The following is a 21,010-nucleotide window of genomic DNA, read 5'->3' as shown; positions in this document are numbered from 1 at the left end:
AAGGGGGGTTCCAACCCTGGGATTGGTCGACATCTGCCTTCAAGGGGGGTTCCAACCCTGGGATTGGTCGACAGCCACCCTCCAGGGTGGTTCCAGCCCTGGGGCCCCCGGCCTCATGCGCTGATGATTCCCAGTCAGGCTTCACAGCCCTCAGACACACCATGACCACAGGGGGGACCCCGGCCCAGATCCGGCTCAGCCTGGAGGACATCGAGGAGCAGGAGGAGAGCCCTCTGTGGGTCCCTCCCTCACGGATACCCCTGGAGAGACCGCCAGAGAAAGCGTCTACGGACCAGGTGGAGGTGGAGGTGGAGGTGGAGGAGGAGGAGGAATCTGTTTCAATCACCCAGAGTGACACAAGGCCTCTGGTCCAAAGCCGGGACCCAAAAGGAGTCAACAAGTGTCTGAAGGTAACCCACACACTCACACACGCACGTAGTCGTACTGCAGGTCCAAACCTACACACATATCTCGGTACACAAATGTTGTGGTGAAGTGCATGTTCTATCTGAGCTGAATGTATTGTTTGCACATACTCCACACTGAGTGGTTAGGGCTAGTAATCTGAAGGTTGCAAGTTCGATTCCCGGCCGTGCCAAATGACGCTGTGCCCTTGGGCAAGGCACTTCACCCTACTTGCCTCGGGGGAATGTCCCTGTACTTACTGTAAGTCGCTCTGGATAAGAGCGTCTGCTAAATGAATAAATGTAAATGTAAATGCACGCACTGCATTCTGAGAACCACAGGGAGTGAGATCTGCTTCTTATCACTGTGAGTTGATTCTGAGGTTGGACGATGGGTGTGGGGTCCAACACTGTTCCCCAGAGGACACTTTAAGAATTACACCTACTATGTTCTTCCCTTCTTGCATATTGAAGTTTACTTAAGCTCTCTTGATACAACTGGGAAAATGCATTATGAAATGCAAATGCCGCTAAATGTTTTAATAAATTATGCTTTGTAACATGCACTCGCATCACAAGAAACAACAGAGATGTAGTTGGGCAGTAAACTAACTGTCTTCCGTCGGTCTCGAGGTGAGGTTTGAAGACGTGATCGCGGAACCGCCGTCAGTACGGAGTTTCGATAAGGTGTGGCTTGGGAGTCATGCCCTGTTTGAGGTGTCCCGGTTGTGGTTTTACCGCCTCATCTCCCTGGTGCTGGCGGGGCCGGTCTCTCTGGTGGCGGGCATCCTCTTCGCCCTCCTCAGTTTCATTCACATCTGGTAAGCACGGGAGCGCTCCTGACTGACGCTTCCGTTTGAGGGGCCGTTAGGGAAATAATTCAGACTGTTCTTACACAAATATGAAACACATACACATTCAAATATGAAACGTTCTCACACATTCATACTACTGAAAACTCACATCCACATATGTGAAATGCTTGCATCGACACTGGTGAAACGCATTCACATTCACATGTGAAATGTTCACACACGTAATCATACTACTGAAAACTTACATTTATATACATATGAAATGCTGGCACAGACGTATGTGAAACACATTCAAACACTCATACAGTATATGAAACACTCAAGTCTTATAAGGAAGAAGCTTTGAGGATGTAAGTGAGAGAACATTTTCATCATATTCGGAAGGCCTTTCAGTATTTCCGGAAGTCAGTTCAGTAGTTTTGCAATTTTACAGAAACAAGAGCAAAATAGATTTAAACTAGAACTAGTGAGGATTTCAAATGTTTAAGGACAGTCTGGATTATTTCCTAAACGGCCCCGGCATACTTCTGTACTTCTGTCTCACAGCAGACTATAAGATTCAGAAACCGTTTGTCATAGTTTCAACCAGGGGCGTTTCTAGGATCAGACCTTTAGGAGTACTCAGCCCCCAATGAGAATGTGACATGAATACAGTGCCTTGCAAAAGTGTTAAACCCCCTTGCTAATAAATCCCTAATTTCACTGGATAACAATTACATACATTGATTTATTATTATGCAAAATATTGAATGAATGAAAAAACAAAGGATGCCCCTTTCTTCATGAACGACCAGCATCAAATGATAATAAACAATAATAATTTTTATATTTTTTATTATTATTATTTTTAGGGGTGCTTAGATGAAATTTAGGGGTGCTTGAGCACCCCTAAAAAGGGTTTAAAATCGCCACTGGTTTCAACCCCCTCCTGCTGTGATGTAGGATGTATTTCTGTCGATACTTTCCCCATGAGATTTGTGCTCTTGTCTCCTCTCCTCTTCCTCAGGCTGATCCTGCCCTGTGTTCAGGTGTTCCTCATCCACATGCACTGGGTTCAGACCGTGTGGGCCAGCCTGCTCAACATTGCCATCGGCCCTCTCTTCAACAGCATGGGCAAGTGCTGCGCTAGCATCAACATCCGTGTGGCAAAGGACTGAAGGAGCCAGCCAGCACACCAGAGGAGCCAGCCTGCCAGATGGTCATCTAGTCAGATACAGTGACTTCAGCGGACCAGGCTGTCAGGCAGGCAGTGGTGTGGATGGTTGGTGGGCGTGGAAGTGTTTAAAGGGTTCTAAAGTAGGGTTAGGGTTATATAGTACGTCATATGACACTGGTTGTCTCCAGTCCTGTGTAAAAGTATGTTTACAACCTAGCAAGAGCCCCGCTTTGCCAAAAGGAAATGAATGAGAAATGAAACAAAAATAATAATATTTTGTAAATATACCCAATATATTCATATGAATTATCTTGCATTTCGTTTGTGTGTTTTGTATTTTGTTGTTTTTTTGAGTTTTAAAATTATTCAGAATGTATCATTAGAAACTCTGTCGAGTTGCACACACACACACACATGAATGCTCACACAAATGTCTCCCCCTCTCTCTACATACACACACACACAAACACACAAAGTACATTTCGTATGCAGGTGATGAGGCAAGCAACTCACTGCAGCACCGATGATGTGGCCAGTGATGCATGTATCCATCCTGTTGAAGCCCAGGAAGATTAAGTGAACTCGCCATCTACTCTCTGGAAAAAATAGACATTATTTAAAGTGAAGTTGTCAAGCTAATCCGGCATGTGTTTTTGATATCCTCATCCAGTTGTTTATAGTAGTGTAGTTTATGTTAGTTTTCAGCAACAATTCAAGTGTCTACAGGGATGTAAACCATTTTGAGTTAAAGAGACTGCCGGGTTCAGGACCTCTCTCCTCTCTCACCTCAAGAGAGTCCATGTTTAGTAGACCAGCAGCTCCTTCCAAAATAAACAACCAGTTTTTCCCTCCTTGACAGACTTTGACAGTTATCCCCACTAACAAACTGTATCCTAGTGATTCAGATCATGTGCATTCAAAGCCTCTGCAACTGTGGTGTGATACTGAAGACAGTATGACAACTGGGCCCTCAAATTCTGTTAACCCTTGTGCTGCCTTCGGGTCACATGACCCAAAGGTTCATAACAAACCATCGTTGTGTTTACCCAATTTTACCCAATACAAAAACAAATAAAAATAATTTTCTTTCAACCTTTGCAATGTGGAGGGTCTGAGACACCCCAACGGTTAAAAGAAAATGCTTCACTTTGTTTTTGTATGCGGTAAAGTTGTCGCAATACGACGGTGGGTAACAATGACTGATGGGTCACAATGACCCGAAGATAACACATGGGTTAACACAATACTTTCCAGATAATAGTAAAAAACAAGGTGAGGTAACCCCGTCCTTAAACATATTTTTCCGATCATTCGATTTGACGTCATGAAAGGTTTTAGAAGATAAGAGTAGAAGATGTACTGCATGCACATTTGTCCAGAGATATTTAGGGACATACAGTAAATGTAGGGGAGAGAGAGAGAGAGAGAGAGAGAGAGAGAGAGAGAGAGAGAGAGAGAGAGAGAGAGAGAGAGAGAGAGAGAGAGAGAGAGAGAGAGAGAGAGAGAGAGAGAGGGGGGATGCAGAAATGTCCCTAGCCTGAATCAAACCTGTGCACCTGTGTCAGGGCCCCCCCCAGACATGGCATTCCCAGAGAGCCGCCTCGGTCACCAGTTCTCCATGAGACCCACTACAACCACTCCCAACGCTTCCAGAGAAATTATTGGTCCATTAAATCACTACGGTCTCTCATGGAGATCGTCTTTCAGCTTAGCGTGCCAGTGTTGACTGTAGAAAGAGGAGGCGTGGCCTGTTAGAAGACTAACTACTCGCTGGGACGGTTTCCACAGCGGCTAGAGGCAGGCTCTCCCTGACACTCCCTGATCTATTCCTATGCTGCCCGCTCTCCCTGCGCTGCGCTCACACCCTGCTAGGAATACTCCTCTAATTGGATTGGCTCATGCTCACATGCACTCCCATTCCACTTCTCTTCTCTTTCCTTCCTTCCTTCCTCCCTCGCTCACTCGCCTACTCCCTTCTTTCCTTTCTTCCCTCTCCCCCGCCCGGCCTTCTTTGCCCCTCTCCTTCCCTCCAATCCTCACTTTTCCTCCCCTATCTTCCTTTTCCCCTCCTTTGCCCCACTGCTCCTTCCCTCCTTACACCCTCCTCCCTCCTCCTTCCTCCCTCCCTCCCCCCTCCTCCCTCCTCCCCCCTCCTCCCTCCCTCCCTCCGCCCCTCCTTCCTCCCTCCCCCCCTCCTCCCTCCTCCTCCCCCCTCCTTCCTCCCTCCACCCCCCCCCTCCCCCTTCCTCCCTCCCACCCCCCTCATGATGTGTTCACCCACAGGGAACTGGGGCAAGGCTCACTATGCTACTCTCATGGCTCCCTGCATTCTGATCTGGTAGAGACCTGAGGCTCTGCTAGACTGACAGGACGGTGTTGATCTGGATAAATAGCAACAGTTGGCCAAGTGGGACCGCCTGCCAGAAAGGCCATGCATTTGCCTGCATCTTATTTCCTGCCACCACAACACCAGCGTGCTGTATCTATGGGTTTGTTTATGCTACAAGCATATTTAGACTGTGGTGACTGATCGGAGCAACTGCACACAGGCAAGAACGACCGAATCACTTTTTTATTACTGGGGAGGATTAGATTTTATAGAGTCATATTCAACCAGATTGACAGTTCTAATGTTGTCGGTAATGATGCATCCATCCGTGCTGTTGTGAGAACTCGTGCAGCATTGGGAAGAAGACGAAACGTTTGAGGGAAAAAAAAAAGTTTGTCACTCACTGTTTCGCTTCATGTCACAGCACTGGGAAATACTTCACAGTTGCTTAACCAGTTCAGTACAAGTAAACCCAGTACAGCGTTTTGTTTCATGGTAGCCTACAGTAGGCCTATATTATCAAAGAAAGTTTGCCAACATCAGATCGGAGCAAATGCTGGTACAGCACATTGCGTTGTAGGTCAATTAAATATGTAATAGAGTCCCTATATTGAGGCAGTGATGTCTGCCTCGTAGTAGCCTGCGGACCACTAGGAGCTAGCCAATAAATTAAAATTTGACATTTAATCAATTTCACCTGCTGGCTGTGTAGCCTAAGGAAAATGGTGTAGATACATCAGTGCTGTGTTGTGAACTTCACAGAAAAGCATACTAACTGTGACACTTTTTGCAGTGTCAGCAGGGTTCAGTCATAACGAGCACTGAACGAGATTTTTAATTAAAGATATTTCCATCATAGGGAAGAAAGGCAGTTAAAAGGTGATTGCGGTCTGAAAACGAGGATGTCATTATCTGGCTGTCGTCAGACAGGTTCACCCGAGAACCATTCATCAACGGATATTTTATGACTACAGGTACACCTTTAATTTAAATATACATTTTTCGTGTTTTAAATTATGAACACCTTCCAAAATGACATTTATCACGACATTATAAAATATTATATTTAAATATGACACGATGACCAGTGCCCACATTATGGTTTGAATTGTGAGAAGGATCACTAGCTACATGTCCATGACTGACTGTCGGACAGTAGCAAAAACAAATACGCTATCCCGCATCAGTCTGAACTAATATGCAGGAGTCAAGTGAGTGGAATGAGTTCAAGCTCGTTGACATGCATGTGCACGGAGGATTGGTTTCAGCGTTTCATGAATGAGAAGCTGAGGAGAGGAGAGTAAAAACAATCAGATGAAAGCTTGACTGGGTGAGTCACCTATCCAGCACGACTCTCTGCGACATTTTAGGCCTTTTTTTAAATGCTTCATTGACACATCTACGTTGTAATAACGTCCAAAATAAATCAGATTTGTTTTCTTCTGTCACTAGAACACAGAATGTAGAACGTAGTGAAATAATTAAAACATCTGAAACCAAAAAACGATTTTACAAAAGATGCTGGTATAGTTACTGTATCTGAAGAGCTCTTAGTAAGGGGTCTTATAGTTGCAGTAATTGTACAGACCGAAAGCTTGTGGATTGTGGAAGGTTTGTGAGGTGTAATGGGACAGAGAGTGTCCTCACAGCTAACATCACCCTGGAGTGGAAATTCATGCCACCATGCAAACCCTGCCCGGTCGACCCCACAGCTCTGTGTGAAATGTGACACGCCTAAGGTTTCCCTTTAAGACTCTGCTTTAGCTTTACCGTATGTGAGAGTTAGTGAGTATTTGTGTGTGTGAGTGTGTGTGTGCGCGTGTCTTTTAGGTGGGGCATTTGCAGCAGCTGTCCACTGGCATTTTAGACGCGTCGTCACGGTAGGGGAACGGGCCGGACGGGAGGGGGCGAGGGGGCCGAGAGGGGAGGGTCTTGACAGCGCTGAGAGGGCTGCCTGCACTCTGCTCCGGGTGGGTCCACTCCTGCTAGCCTCTCCTCTGGCCTCCACGCCCGTCTCTACCCCAGCCTCCGCCCCAGCCTCTGCCCCACCATGGCTGACCAGTACCAGTACAACACTAACGAGGAGAAGGACTTCAAGGACCAGTACCAATACAACACCAACGAGGGGAAGGTTTTCAAGGACAGCCACACCAAGGAGATTGACCTGATCAACAGGGACCCCAAGCAGATCAATGAGGACGTGGTGAAGGTTTGTCAGAGTGATATCTCTCACTCTTAACTCGCTGACCAGACAGATGAGGAAGCTCGATAGATGTGCTTGAAGCAGGGAGAGAAAGGTTTTGATAACTGGAGCTGAAAGCAGAGGTTGTTCAGCTGATAGTGTTGTGTGTGGTGTTATGTGAAGTCCTAAAATAGCCCTCTATTCTGTTCCTCCTGGCTTCAGCTAGACTGGCAGGGTCTATTTCGGGAGAGTGAAAAAGAGGGTTCCACAGGGGTACACAACACACTGCTGGTTTGGACTTGGTTCCCACTTCTCTGTTTGGTTCTGGGGAAAAAGAAAAAAAAACTTGAAGTTAGAAAGAGGAAAGCACGACTACAGTAGCCTCATAGTCGTAGACCAAACTGGGGTCATGGAAATATTTTCACCATCTTAGCAGAGTGAGTCATGTGTTAACTATGGAGTCTGGAAGGACAGCAAGCGTCTGTTTATTTGAGTCTATGAGTTGATTCTCTACAAATGAGAAAACTGAGAGTAAACGCTGAATGTTGACACTGACATTTATTTTATAGTGTATTTTACCTAAGAAAAACACACAATAAATTAAATATGTTGAACTATCGTAATTTATCTGTCAGGGTGTTTTGTTTGGAAAGAAAATGTTTTGATAGAAAAACAATTTCAGCTGCTTCTCAAATTAAGTTTTTATGTCTAATTTAAAACATGTTACGTCAAACTAAGCAAGGCTCCGAAGTGGAGGCTACAATATAACTCAATGGTGTGGAAAATTTGCATACATAAGTGTTTTTGTACATCTTTTACATGAACAAAAGCAGAACTTTTGAGGATCCTCATCCAAATGAGGGTTTGTTCAAAAAGTTTGGACCTGAAATAAATATTCATCAAGTGTATAGCACATGTGAAAGAAGCCCAGGTAGCAGATAGGATGGTGTTTGAGCCGACACAATACCACACCTGCACACTGAGTCTGGGTGAACATTGACAAAGTTCTCATCGCTCATAAACAAACAGAGAATGTTCTTTCATGTAAGAAATTGCAAGAGGTAATAGGAACAGGATAATTGGTCCCACAGTTTATCTTTGTTTATTCTGTGCCTGCTCAATGGAGACGTGTTTGTAGTCATAATCTGATGCAGAAGGAGAGAGCTTGTACTCATCATATCTGGGTCAAGTAATGATTGCTATGTTGTTTCTCACTCATTTTCTAGCAATTTTGCACTTTTTCAAATAGTCACACTGAGCCAGGAAAAATCAGTTGAGAACAGAATGAACTTTAAGACCAAGGTTTCTTGCACGGTGCTTACAGGAATTTGACAGATACGGCCTCAAAATATGGCTAATTTAGAGAAACAAACGTCTGAAACAATAACCTCCAACGCGCCCCGTAACCATGCCAACCCTTCTCCAGTAGGTGGAGCTCAAATGAGCTTCAAGACTATTTGCCGAACACGGTTTTGTCCACAGTGTTTACACTGACAGATATGGACGCAAAATATGTTCAGTTTAGAGAATCAAACGTGTGTAACAGTCACTTTTAACGCACCCCGTAACCATGCCAACCCCTCCTCCACCCATAGGTGGAGTTTGAGGATGTGATCGCTGAGCCGGACGGGACCCACAGCCTGGACGGAGTGTGGAAGCTGAGCTACACCACCTTCACCGTCTCCAAGTACTGGTGCTACCGCATCCTGTCGGCCATCTTTGGCATCCCCGTGGCCCTGCTCTGGGGTTTCCTGTTCGCCTGCATCTCCTTCTGCCACATCTGGGCGGTGATGCCTTGCATCAAGAGCTGCCTCATCGAGTCCCAGTGCATCAGTCGCATCTACTCCCTGTGCATCCAGACCTTCTGTGATCCCTTCTTCGAAGCCCTGGGCAAGGTCTTCAGCAGTGTGCGCGTGGCCCTGCGCAAAGAGGTCTAGCTCGGAGGAAATCTCACTGTGTTCGTCGGAAGGACTGGGAGAAAAATAAAAAAAACATCCTCTGATTTTTTCTTTTTGCGGTACCAGGGGAACGCTCCTGTGTGTGTCATTTCCCCTCCCCCCCCCCCCAAAGACCCCTCCCCCCCCAATAAGCCCCACCCCTGTGCCATCTCCCTCTCCCCTGAAGGCTCCGCCCTCACTTCCAGCCCCTCTGGAAACTTCCGGGAGCTCGTAGCCCTGACACGCTCAGAGTATCAGCTGCCACTAGAGGCCCACAGCTGTAGTCTGCAGCCTGGCTAGGTGACAGCTCTGGAAGGCCCAGGGGGCCAGGGGCCTCCAATAGGACCTCTGTCTGTCTGTCTGTCTGTCGACCTGACTGTCTGTTGACCTGTCTGTCTGTCAACCTGTATGTCGACCTGTCTCTTTCCATCTGTCCTAGTGTGCAGCATGGTATGAGGGTATGAGACAGTGAGTCTCTGTCAAAAGATCTCAGTAAATCTCTCATGGCATAGCAGAAAACTGTATTGTAGGAGAACAGGACTATCAAGTAATCAATGTTTTCATTATTCAAGTTAGATGTACTGCGTATCTTTTTTTCTGTTTTTGCCAAGTTGAAGTTGTCGGAATGAATCACGTTGTGAACCTTGAACAAGATAAATTTAACTTTCACAGAGCCAAGAGGAGAGTGATGAAAAAGGGTTTTATCTACTGAATCCGTTTTTGATTAAATATATATTGAATGTTTTGAGTTAAAAAAGAATGTTTCCTATTTTCTTCTACCGCAATTACAGTAAGTAACAGCCTGCTCATAACTGCAAATGCAACTTTACATCAATTTGTTAGACTTTTGGCTTTAGTTAGAAAGTTGGAAGGAAAGAGCCAACTGAATTTTGTTTTAGCAAAGATTTATTTATTTTTTACAACGGATTTGTTTTAACGGAGAGTGACAAGTGGAATGTTTGATTTACACATTCTAGCGGTGAGTCAAGAACACGCCAACAAGAAGAAACTTTCCCATTAGAACAACCCTTTCTGTGCTGCGTATCAAGGTTCTTTATTCATACACACAATTTAATGCTTCATTTGTTTCTCTACCAATTAGGAAATAGAAGAAAAATATACGTCTTGTTGACAAAAGGAAGTATAGTAAAGTATCGATGGGCGAATTATTTTCTCAGTTAATTTTTTTAATTGTATTTGTTGTTCAGCATATAGTTCAAGGATAACGCTATAGCTGAAAATATTTCTTGATACATGTTATTGTATTTGAGTTAATGGTGCAGGTGTGTATTATTTCAAAACATTATAAGAGCTGATAAATTCTGCATCCCGTGTACAATATCCTGCTGTTGCTACTTTGGGTCTCTCAATCATTGTTGTTGTTCGGTATGCTCATCTGACTTCAAATCTACTGAAACCACTTATCTCAAGCTTGGCATGTCAGATATTGATTGTCATGGCTTAGTCAACAATCATGGAGTTTTCCTACTGTTAGAAGTTGGGGTGGGGGTGTCGATCCAAGGCATCTGTTGACAGAACACACAACGTTTATTTCAAATAAATAAGAGATACACGTATTTCTTTGCCCAAAATACAACACTCTTAATGCAAAACAGGAACTAGGCTAAAGTTACCAACAAACACATTCAGTAGCCTTCACAACAAGATGAAAAATAGGTTTAATGTAGAAGACTTTAAATACAATACTGCTGTTTGTGATTTATACCTAGGAACAGTGTCAAGAAAATTTTCTGCAATAGTTTCTGGAGAACATTGAATGGGGCAGCTTCCTGACTTTAGGTCAAGAAAAAATAAAGTTTGCAGGATTTCTTTTGGACTACCTTAAATCTGTGAACTGGCCCCTACACAGTGTAAAAATTATCAAGATAAAGTTACAATGGTTCTACTAATTCCCAGTTGGGATATTCACAACATGCGCAACCTATTTTCATACTTGCTGCCTTTATGAATCATTCAATAAGAAGGTGGGGAACACTTAGAAAGCACACACAGTTTAGTTACTGCATGTAGAAAATACTTCACCAAAATACAACACGTTTCTTGATCAAAACACATCTGACATTTGTTTTCCTTAAAGGAAAAATTGCGACAATTTTACTCGTCAATTTACAAGTTGTCTGTAAAAAAAAAAAAAAAAACCTTAACAACTCAAAGCTCATTATCGTTTTTTTTTTCTCACTAAGCTTAAATGTTTCAGAAACAGTGCAACAGTTGAAACATACTGTGAGTGTGACGTAATGCATGGTGGGGATAAACAGGAGCTGAATGAACACACAAGCTATCCTACAGTACATGTGACTAACTATGTAACAGGAGCGTTCACCTTCACTTTCATACTCTCCAGACTCTGGGTTACAGATCCCAGCTCTGACTGACACCTTAAGACACCAACCAGTGAGCAGATGGATTGAGGGGCGTGTAGTTTACTGACCAATTAGAACACAGCTCCATCATTTCCTTGGCAGAGATGACTGTCCTTGGGTCACCCAGTACCCCCCCCCCCCCCAACGCGAAATAAATCTGTCTGCCTGAGTCTCTCCGTCAGACAGTCAATGGATGATTTCGTCTAGACCACGGAGGACACTTTGTACATTCCACCTCAACAAACACGACCCATAATAAAATCTGTACAGCAACCAATCCCTCAAACCTGCCTTCCATCTAGGTCCAACACAAGACATGAAAGCTGTGAAATAGTGATATAGTCAGTCTTCCCCTGTGAGGTGGGAGGTCTGGTGGCCGCATATGGAGACAGAGGTGGGTCTGGGGTCTGAGTTCTGGGGTCTGGGGTCTGGGTGGTGGAGCTAGTCGGTCAGCCGTCATGTGGTGGAGGTCTGGGTGGTGGAGGTGGTTGGCGGGCCTCATGTGGTGGAGGTCTGGGTGATGGAGGTGGTTGGCGGGCCTCATGTGGTGGAGGTCTGGGTGGTGGAGGTGGTTGGCGGCCCTCATGTGGTGGAGGTCTGGGTGGTGGAGGTGGTTGGCGGGCCTCATGTGGTGGAGGTCTGGGTGGTGGAGGTGGTTGGCGGGCCTCATGTGGTGGAGGTCTGGGTGGTGGAGGTGGTTGGCGGGCCCTCATGTGGTGGAGGTCTGGGTGGTGGAGGTGGTTGGCGGGCCTCATGTGGTGGAGGTCTGGGTGATGGAGGTGGTTGGCGGGCCTCATGTGGTGGAGGTCTGGGTGGTGGAGGTGGTTGGCGGGCCTCATGTGGTGGAGGTCTGGGTGGTGGAGGTGGTTGGCCGGCCTCATGTGGTGGAGGTCTGGGTGATGCTCCTCTGGCTGCTGGTGCTTTTGATGACGTAGGTGGAGGAGTTGCTCTTGCGGCTGGAGTCGTTGTCACGGTCACAGTGGCACTGCGAGGACTTGAGGTAGCGTGATGAGCAGCACAGCACGTTCTGCTTCAGGTCCTGGAACAGGTGACCAGCAAAGCACATGTAGATCCAGGGGTTACAGCAGCTGTTCAGACTGGCCAGCAGCATGGAGATGATGAAGGGCATGGCTGAGGAAGGGAAGGAGAGACACACAGAGACAGAGACACGTTTAGGACCAATCGTGACGAATTATTTCGTTCTTTGGTGCTAAATCTTTGGTTGATATTATCTGTGGCCTGCGCTCATTTGTTTAAAGGTGTGAGAAACAAATCTTGAAGATAAAATAATCCCACTAAACAGGGTATTTTGTAATCTTGTCATTTCCATTACAAAGACGGCTCAAATCACTTTATAACTAGATATCTTGAATCTTGCTGTTGATTTAATGAGAAATGCCAGTCAGTTCAATTGCGATTATTGTATCAAATAATACTTTAAAAGAAAATAAAAAAAGAAGAAAAACAAATCAAAGAACTATTTTCATCTACATTCGGTTCTCAATCTCTTCCTCATCTATCAGTTACCAGCGAGCCAACTAATTCAATTCGCACATGACGATTTGAGATAAATACCACAAACGCCTGCACAAACCTACAGATAAAAAACACAAACACGCGATTCAAATGTGATTCAATTTTTTTTCCCCACCCCTAGTAAACGGTACACAATTACTCCACTGGCCAATCAGATTCAGTGGTTATTTTACTGTATTTTGTGTGTGTGTGTGTTCTATATTTCAGGCTTGTCCATTATATTTTCATCTCCGTCACAGTACACAGTGATAAACGACCAAGCCTGAATCATTGTTTATTCTCCCGAGGATGGAAGTGGGTTAGGTCAACATTTTGCAGATAAGCAGTGAGCCGGAGACCTTGGTAGGAGAGAAGCATGGCGTCTGGGCAAAGCTCCCAAAAGCACAGTCATTCCTGTCAGCAGTACAGAAACTGGGAGGCATCTTTGGAGGGTAGAGAACAGATAGGGCAGGAGGCAGGGGGCAGGATGCAGGGGGCAGGATGCAGGAGGCAGGGGGCAGGATGCAGGGGGCAGGAGGCAGGATGCAGGATGCAGGGGGCAGGAGGCAGGGGGCAGGATGCAGGGGGCAAGATGCAGGGGGCAGGATGCAGGGGGCAGGAGGCAGGATGCAGGGGGCAGGATGCAGGGGGCAGGGGGCAGGATGCAGGGGGCAGGGGGCAGGATGCAGGGGGCAGGATGCAGGGGGCAGGAGGCAGGGGGCAATGGGCAGGATGTTGCAGGAGACAGGGGGCAGGATGCAGGGGGCAGGATGCAGGGGGCAGGATGCAGGGGGCAGGAAGCAGGGGGCAGGGGGCAGGAGGCAGGATGCAGGAGGCAGGAGACAGGGGGTAGGAGGCAGGATGCAGGGGGTAGGAGGCAGGATGCAGGGGGCAGGATGCAGGGGGCAGGATGCAGGGGGCAGGAGGCAGGGGGCAGGATGCAGGGGGCAGGAGGCAGGGGGCAGGATGCAGGGCTCTGGGGGCAGGGCATAGTGCTGTATGGAGAGGGAGGCTGTTGCTTGGCTACTGATGTAAAACAGCTTAAACTGGAATGTAGACAATGAATGACCTGGCAGATGTTAGCTATTATGAACTAGTCAAAAACAAACATATTTCAACAATATACTAGATATACTAAACCCTAACTGAAAGTATGTCACTTCATTTATGCTTCTGTATTTTTTATTCTTCTGGGGATTCTTGTTTGTCTTAGTGTTTACTTTGAACCAACCCTGTGTATTTTAACATTAACATTTAGTCATTCCACTGTGACGGGAGGCGTGGAAATGTTGGGTTGCAGAGCGGCTCCACTGTGACGGGAGGCGTGGGAGTGTTGGGTTGCAGAGCGGCTCCACTGTGACGGGAGGCGTGGGAGTGTTGGGTTGCAGAGCGGCCCCACTGTGACGGGAGGCGTGGGAGTGTTGGGTTGCAGAGCGGCTCCACTGTGACGGGAGGCGTGGGAGTGTTGGGTTGCAGAGCGGCCCCACTGTGACGGGAGGCGTGGGAGTGTTGGGTTGCAGAGCGGCCCCACTGTGACGGGAGGCGTGGGAGTGTTGGGTTGCAGAGCGGCCCCACTGTGACGGGAGGCGTGGGAGTGTTGGGTTGCAGAGCGGCTCCACTGTGACGGGAGGCGTGGGAGTGTTGGGTTGCAGAGCGGCCCCACTGTGACGGGAGGCGTGGGAGTGTTGGGTTGCAGAGCGGCCCCACTGTGACGGGAGGCGTGGGAGTGTTGGGTTGCAGAGCGGCCCCACTGTGACGGGAGGCGTGGGAGTGTTGGGTTGCAGAGCGGCTCCACTGTGACGGGAGGCGTGGGAGTGTTGGGTTGCAGAGCGGCCCCACTGTGACGGGAGGTGTGGGAGTGTTGGGTTGCAGAGCGGCCCCACTGTGACGGGAGGCGTGGGAGTGTTGGGTTGCAGAGCGGCCCCACTGTGACGGGAGGCGTGGGAGTGTTGGGTTGCAGAGCGGCCCCACTGTGACGGGAGGCGTGGGAGTGTTGGGTTGCAGAGCGGCCCCACTGTGACGGGAGGCGTGGGAGTGTTGGGTTGCAGAGCGGCTCCACTGTGACGGGAGGTGTGGGAACAGGAGAGAGGAAGAGCAGCATCCACATGGAGGTCCAATCAGAGATATTGCTGTAGGTTGCTGTTTGGCCATTCACTTTCTGCTGAGTCACCTCTTTTCTCCAAGGCAAGACAAGGAACTGGGAACTTCAACTTGTGTTGGGTCTGCAGTTTGATTTAATACATATAGTGAGGATGATTGTTTCTTCATTGAAGATTTGTCTCAGGGGAGAAGCTATAGAGCTGCGTAACCAGAGAGCAGACAACTTGTGAAAAACATCTCGAAACAACCAAGGTTTTTAATCGACTGGATAGGCCCCTATTGTATATTGTTTATTGTTAAAAAGATCCCCATTAAATGTCACCAAAGTGGGACAAGCTAATCTTCCTGGAGTCCAACAAAAAGAGAAAAAAATATGAATAAAATCCCCTTATGGCACGTCAGTTTAAATCATGTCTGAGAGAAGAGTCCACACAAGGTCTTGTAACACTGTAGAAGCAGCTGTGTAAGAAGCATTAGATAATAATAATGCCCTTATAAGATGCCTATTAACACCAAGACTTTATAAGTGTTAAACATATTAGTAGGGGTTAGGGCTGGGATTAGTGTTAGCGAAAGATGAGATAGGTGTTAGGTAATGCCTGCTAACATTAATATGTGCTGCTAAGACTTACTAACACTTATAACATAACCCATCAATCCTTACTGTCACCCATGGTAAGTGTTCCCAAGGCCTAGGTAAGACCTCTATCCAGTACAATGGAGCGCTGGTACATACTGGTATATACTTGTGTCATTGATTTGGACAGAGAATGGGGACATTTACCGAAGGTATGGTACACCAGAGAACACTGAAAGGTAGGCAGGCAAGCTGCCATGTCTGGTGGCTAATATGCCATGTGAGGATGTGTGCTGGGTAAAGTAATGGGAACGCGCCTTGTTAATGGCAGTTTCCAGTAATAGCTGGCTGTGTGGATTGGTCTGGTTCACTCTGCTGAGCCCAGCACTAATGGACACTTTATCTGCACGCGGCTGCAGGTGAGGGGAGGAATATCGACTGTACACAAACAGGCCTCTCTGGTGTGACCGTCCATTCTAACAGATCAGGCCTGGAATTCACAGGCTGACCAGCATGTGTCCCAACACTTGGATTACCTCACGTTCCCCTTGTTTTTAAACAAGTTGGCCAGCAAACAGACTTTTTCTTTTCTCTCCCCCGTGTGCTGCAAGTACATTTAGGCAATTCTAATTCTTTAGTTCTCCAGAGACAACTTAGTGGAAAAACACTGAATGTAATTACACCCTTTTGCGTCATTCAATAGAATTCCCTCCAGTCCTCTGTCAGAACCAAGTAGGCACCCTGTACTGCATGGACTCAGTTTGCACTTAACTTTACAGCATTTGGCAAATCCAATGATGAAAGATCGTCTTTAGTTGCGATGCAGTAGGAATCATGTGACTGCTGCGCTCTTCTGTGTTCCTCGAAAATAAAATCTAGACTGTCTCAGGCAGCTAACGGGTGAGAATAAATTTAGCTGAATAAAGTCGTCTGACAGGAAATATCAACAAACTAGTGTAGTTTAGTGCAGTAGAGCTTACAATAGGTGTCTGACAAAGGCCTCTGATAGCACTATTTGTTTACCAGCTTTTCAGTTTCTCATACACTGTCTTCATTCACATCGTATTGAATGTTGACTAACCTTTTTCTAGGGTTTGTTTCGTATCTCCGAGGTCTAGGAGACATAAATAATTTCTCAGGCTGCGTCGGGAGAGCAAGTGAACAGATGTGCTGAATACTGCGGTCACTCTTTGATGTCTTAAAAAAAAATCGGCAGACGTTGACTCAATATTTACAACCTCCATGATAAGTTGTGTACATTCAAAGTGTACCTTCAGACAAATTGCATGAGTAAGAAACTATATTTGACTGCAGATCTACCTGTCCTTCACCCGTAAAAGAAAAACCATCAAATGTCAACCATTTTGTACACAAGTAGTAATTTAGAGTGTGACCCTAAATATATTGCCTAAGTATAGGCAGTATAAACCCAGCCATATCTAAAGACGTGACTGTGGAGAAAATCAGTTTTTGCCAGCTGACTAAAAACATATTTTCAGCGTGAAGTCGGTCCATGTAAATTGCGCAATTCGACGTGCCAGGTAAATACCAGACAAAAAAACACTTGGCGTGTGATCTTTAAGGACAATTTGTTGAATGATTAACCGCTTGCACACAACTTTCAGGTGGGCTACGGTCTAAAATACACACACATAGGCTACAGACGTTGCACACAGGGCAAAGTTACACACAGGGATTTGGATGAATGTAACCGTGAATAGGCTACGTGATATCCTAAACTTGTGCGCGGTTTTCTCATCACATTCTGTGTTATGTTGAGAAGAGACACTAAGTAGGCTGCCAGCTGTCTGACACTCGTTTATACGGACCCATCTGAATAGACGACTCTCTAAATTAGGTATACATTGATAACATTTTAGTTATGGACCAAACTAACCGCTCGTCATAAACACATGATAATACGGCTGGAGATCAGATTTGAGATTCGCAAATACATTTCCGAGCGCTGACTTGCAGAGAGCATGCAGTTCACGTGCTGTATCCGGTTACTGTGATCCCATTTACTATTCCATAGATTACAAAGCCACAAGCTCTTCAGGGGATTTCCAATTATTTAATGCGTAAAAACGCAGGGTCTGATGTGCGCGAGAGACTTAATTGCATTTGAAGAGTTAATGGAAACGCAGAACTGTGGATGTGTTTAAATAGGAATTGAGGCAAACTGTAATACATGTTTTGACGTTTACAGTTTCCTCCCCGGAACAACCCTTGCCTTCAGACACGGGGCTTAATGCCGCATGACCCGTCCACAAAAGTAATTGGTTTATTTTAGCCTTCAAATTACGTATCGTGGACACTTTACATTGTAATAGATTGGTAGACCTATACATCAACGGTAGAATTACTACACGTTATAACCTAACATAAAATGAACAACAGACACAGACAAAATGTTCATGTTTGAAATGGAACTTACCTTCACGAGGCGCAGCTGGATCCCATGCAGACCACATTTGCACAGAGAAGAAAGGAGTCCAACAGACGATGTAAGCCAGAACTATCACAAATGTCATTTTCACGGTGGTTATCTTTGCCTTGGAAATCAGTTTTACGCTGCTCACTCGAGCGAGAACGTTGCCTTTTGACGTTTTTGGCGTGAGGCTTATACAATGGTCCCTTTTTGTTTTCAGTTTAAAGTTTTGCCAAATCTTAAAACTTATTAGCCCATAGCAAAGGCTCAGAATGCCCACTGGTATGATATATATCGTGAGGCTGATCCAGGTTATGTACGCTTTCGCTCCCCAAGGCTGCACAAAGTCCCCCCAGCAGTCATACACCCCGGATCCCAGATCCCTCAGGGAGAAAATGTGCATCTGCGGGATGCTGAACAACAGGCTCAAAACCCAAGAAAAAACGACATAGATGCGGTCTTTCCTCTTATGCAGAGAGCGGAGCGGTTGACATATTGCCAAGCACCTGTCAATTGACATCAAAACCAACATGTAGGTAGAGGCAAACATTCCAACGACCTGGAGGTACTTTACCAGCCTACACAGGATATCGGGTCCATAAAAACGAAAGGTTATGTCCCAGATGAGTTGTGGCAGGACTTGAAATATGGCCACAACCAGATCAGCGATGCTTAGATGCTTCATGAAGTAATACATTCGAGACTGGCTGTGTTTGGTCGTGTGAATTGCCACCAGGACGCACAGGTTCCCGGTAAGAGCCAGAAACAGAACCAGGGCGAGCACTGTCACCTCAACTTTCGCCACCTCCTCATTCCTTTTCAGGGGATTCGTCTGGTTTAGCCCGGCGGTTCCGTTGGCAAGACTGGAGTTCTTCCAAGAATCGTTGAAGGGCAAAAAGTCAGGTTCAATTAATATACTTTCCATTATGTTTACTTGGAGATTCCTCCGCGGCGTGCAAATTCACCCCAAAACAGCAGTGTTCACCCGAGCATTGAGGTGTTATTTTTGAGTCCTCTCTGATACTTAATCAAACAGGTGGTAATGTCAAGAGTCTGACTGAACTCAGCTGAATCACCATTTGTGCGCAATGACAAAACAGTCAGTGCCGTTCTGAATTGATATTTTGTATTTGCATATCCAAATAGTCACTGAGGGAAGACAAACAGACAGCATATATAAGGCTACCTCTTTAAACCATTAAATTACGTGAGTCAATTGAAATAAAGCAATGTTATCGAATACAGTACATTAAATACTGCGCAAAAAACGTTCACTTGAGAAGTCAACGTATGATGATTTTGTCTGTGCGTAATTGGCAAGCAAAACGTATTTCAACTCACACGTTATAAAAGAAAGAAATCGAAATAAATGTTACTTCTGTGGTTTAAGTACTTACATATTAGTTTCCGGTTGATCCTCTAAACAAAACGACACATCATTAAGTGTTATCATAAACCAATAGACAGTGAATGGAAAGCCTGTATCCACCATCCCTGGTCGCGGCGTGAATGGTCAGAATTCTATATACACCACTTATATATCTCCAGAATTACGCACGAGAGATTTACGCATTGCAGCCACCAGATGTCCTTGTGCGCCGCTCAACTACAATGACGGCTGCATGACAGAATAAAACCCCGTTATTACAAATTGAAAGTACAATAACAACTAAACGAAATCTTTTATTTTTTTTGTAGTGAAATACTTACTGAAACCACCCAATGTCTGACCAATGTCTCTTATAACCAGTGAAAAAACAAGGATGGACATTTGCAAAGAACTGGGTATGCTGGCAAAGCAACATCAGAGATGATAACATAACTTAATGTTATTGATCAGAAATGTGCACCTTGTTCACAAAATGTTATTGCTTAGGTCAGGAGTATATGAGCGGTTGGTGTTCTGCTTCGATGCCTGTCCCTGTTCTTTACTGGGTTCTCTTTAGGAGACTCCTTGGTTAGAAGAATATGCCAAATGCACATAGTTGAATATTTACTTTTGTCAAGAAAAAAACATTTTTTCTAAATCAACCCTTCTCCTTACATAATTTTAATGTTACAAATATTTGAGATGCCAGAGGTTAGATTAATTGAAGAGAGCCTGCATTGTTCTAGTATTTTCCAGAGGACAATTCACAGTTTTCTAAGATGGCTCCCAGCGTTGGCTAGCAGCACTCCCTCTATCTGCAGGTGGGCTCCCGGTGTCACACGATGCGCAGCAATAAACCTTGATGACATGACAGAAATCACTCACCCCTTCTGACATAATGCACAGCCAATGAAAACATCTTCATATCTATCACACACCCCACATCCAGGACTGATCCTTGCCGACTCCCTCCCCCCCTCCCTCCCTCCCTCCCTCCCTCCCTCCCTCCCTCCCTCCCTCCCTCCCTCCCTCCCTCCCTCCCTCCTCCCCCCCCCCCCCCTCCCTCCCTCCCTCCCCCCCTCCCCCCCCCTCCCTCCCTCCCTCCCTCCCTCCCTCGTAACTGGAATCTGGTAATGCATCGCACCACCCTGCGACATGTCTCACCCAGGCCTCAAAGAACTGTAATTTACCAATGCCAAGCTCAGGTCAGTGGGGCACCACCACATCCTTACTCCTGTTTACACAACACTCAATCATCCACTTCCTCAAGAAACTGTAACTCTTGTTGCTGGAAGACAGACAGAGTGGCCCAGTTTATGAGGCCTTTGTTTAACTTGATTTTTTCTTCCAAAAGTGGGACCTCAAGCTGGGCCCCGTTCGTCGTAAGGGTTGAAGCTAAGTTAATCAATTGTCCCTTTAGCCCGTTAACATTAGCGAGATGAGTGAGAATAGCAAATATCGGTTCGTCAACGGCTGATCCGCATCCAAATCATGTGGTTAATTTCAATCAGGCTAAACTTATCAGGGAAATTGCACGTGCACGTCCTACTTCAAAAGGCAGGAAAGGTCGATCACCAAAACCGTGATTTTCTAACGGTATGATAGCGGAAAATACGAAAGAGAGAGCGGTGATAGGCTATTCTCGCCATCCGAGCAAACTATTATAATGAGTCTCTATAAGACAATAAGCACATATTATCATGGCTAAGTCAAACACCGCCACCGCTGCCAGAGCAAGACAAGCAGCTTGGCAAAAAAATTGCCAATAAGCTAAATGCGAAAGTTTTGGGGAAATGTATAAGTGCCTCATT

General features: G+C 45.9%; 3 protein-coding genes across 3 annotated transcripts; 2 read left to right on the top strand and 1 right to left on the bottom strand.

Annotated features, from left to right (window-relative positions):
• Positions 1-2,429, top strand: LOC134029007 (caveolin-2-like). Its single transcript, XM_062472968.1, has 3 exons — positions 1-410; positions 1,038-1,225; positions 2,226-2,429. Exons 1-3 carry the CDS (start codon positions 162-164, stop codon positions 2,374-2,376), a joined length of 588 nt encoding a protein of 195 aa, XP_062328952.1. The 5' UTR covers positions 1-161; the 3' UTR covers positions 2,377-2,429.
• A 4,226-nt stretch (positions 2,430-6,655) lies between these two features.
• Positions 6,656-9,567, top strand: cav3 (caveolin 3). The gene is made up of 2 exons (XM_062472955.1): positions 6,656-6,913; positions 8,482-9,567. The coding sequence occupies exons 1-2, from the start codon at positions 6,755-6,757 to the stop codon at positions 8,821-8,823; spliced, it is 501 nt and encodes a 166-aa protein (XP_062328939.1). The 5' UTR covers positions 6,656-6,754; the 3' UTR covers positions 8,824-9,567.
• Positions 9,568-9,754: 187 nt separating this feature from the next.
• On the bottom strand, positions 9,755-19,350 carry oxtra (oxytocin receptor a). The gene is made up of 3 exons (XM_062472944.1): positions 19,228-19,350; positions 17,837-18,979; positions 9,755-12,338 (listed from the first exon to the last, which is right to left on the bottom strand). Exons 2-3 carry the CDS (start codon positions 18,753-18,755, stop codon positions 12,085-12,087), a joined length of 1,173 nt encoding a protein of 390 aa, XP_062328928.1. The 5' UTR covers positions 18,756-18,979; positions 19,228-19,350; the 3' UTR covers positions 9,755-12,084.
• Positions 19,351-21,010: the final 1,660 nt, after the last annotated feature.

The sequence above is a fragment of the Osmerus eperlanus genome, chromosome 1 (genome assembly GCF_963692335.1).
Source record: "Osmerus eperlanus chromosome 1, fOsmEpe2.1, whole genome shotgun sequence".
In the NCBI taxonomy this organism is placed as follows: Eukaryota; Metazoa; Chordata; class Actinopteri; order Osmeriformes; family Osmeridae; genus Osmerus; species Osmerus eperlanus.
This window is presented reverse-complemented; position numbering and strand designations above follow the sequence as displayed.

Excerpts from the sequence above, each read along its gene's own strand:
- LOC134029007 (XM_062472968.1), top strand. The coding sequence starts at position 162 with ATGACCACAGGGGGGACCCCGGCCCAGATCCGGCTCAGCCTGGAGGAC. Across the intron at positions 411-1,037 it reads GAGTCAACAAGTGTCTGAAG|GTGAGGTTTGAAGACGTGAT; the intron begins GTAACCCACACA and ends GTCGGTCTCGAG. Across the intron at positions 1,226-2,225 it reads CTCAGTTTCATTCACATCTG|GCTGATCCTGCCCTGTGTTC; the intron begins GTAAGCACGGGA and ends CCTCTTCCTCAG.
- cav3 (XM_062472955.1), top strand. The coding sequence starts at position 6,755 with ATGGCTGACCAGTACCAGTACAACACTAACGAGGAGAAGGACTTCAAG. Across the intron at positions 6,914-8,481 it reads TCAATGAGGACGTGGTGAAG|GTGGAGTTTGAGGATGTGAT; the intron begins GTTTGTCAGAGT and ends CTCCACCCATAG.
- oxtra (XM_062472944.1), bottom strand. The coding sequence starts at position 18,755 with ATGGAAAGTATATTAATTGAACCTGACTTTTTGCCCTTCAACGATTCT. Across the intron at positions 12,339-17,836 it reads TCCAGCTGCGCCTCGTGAAG|CCATGCCCTTCATCATCTCC; the intron begins GTAAGTTCCATT and ends TCCCTTCCTCAG.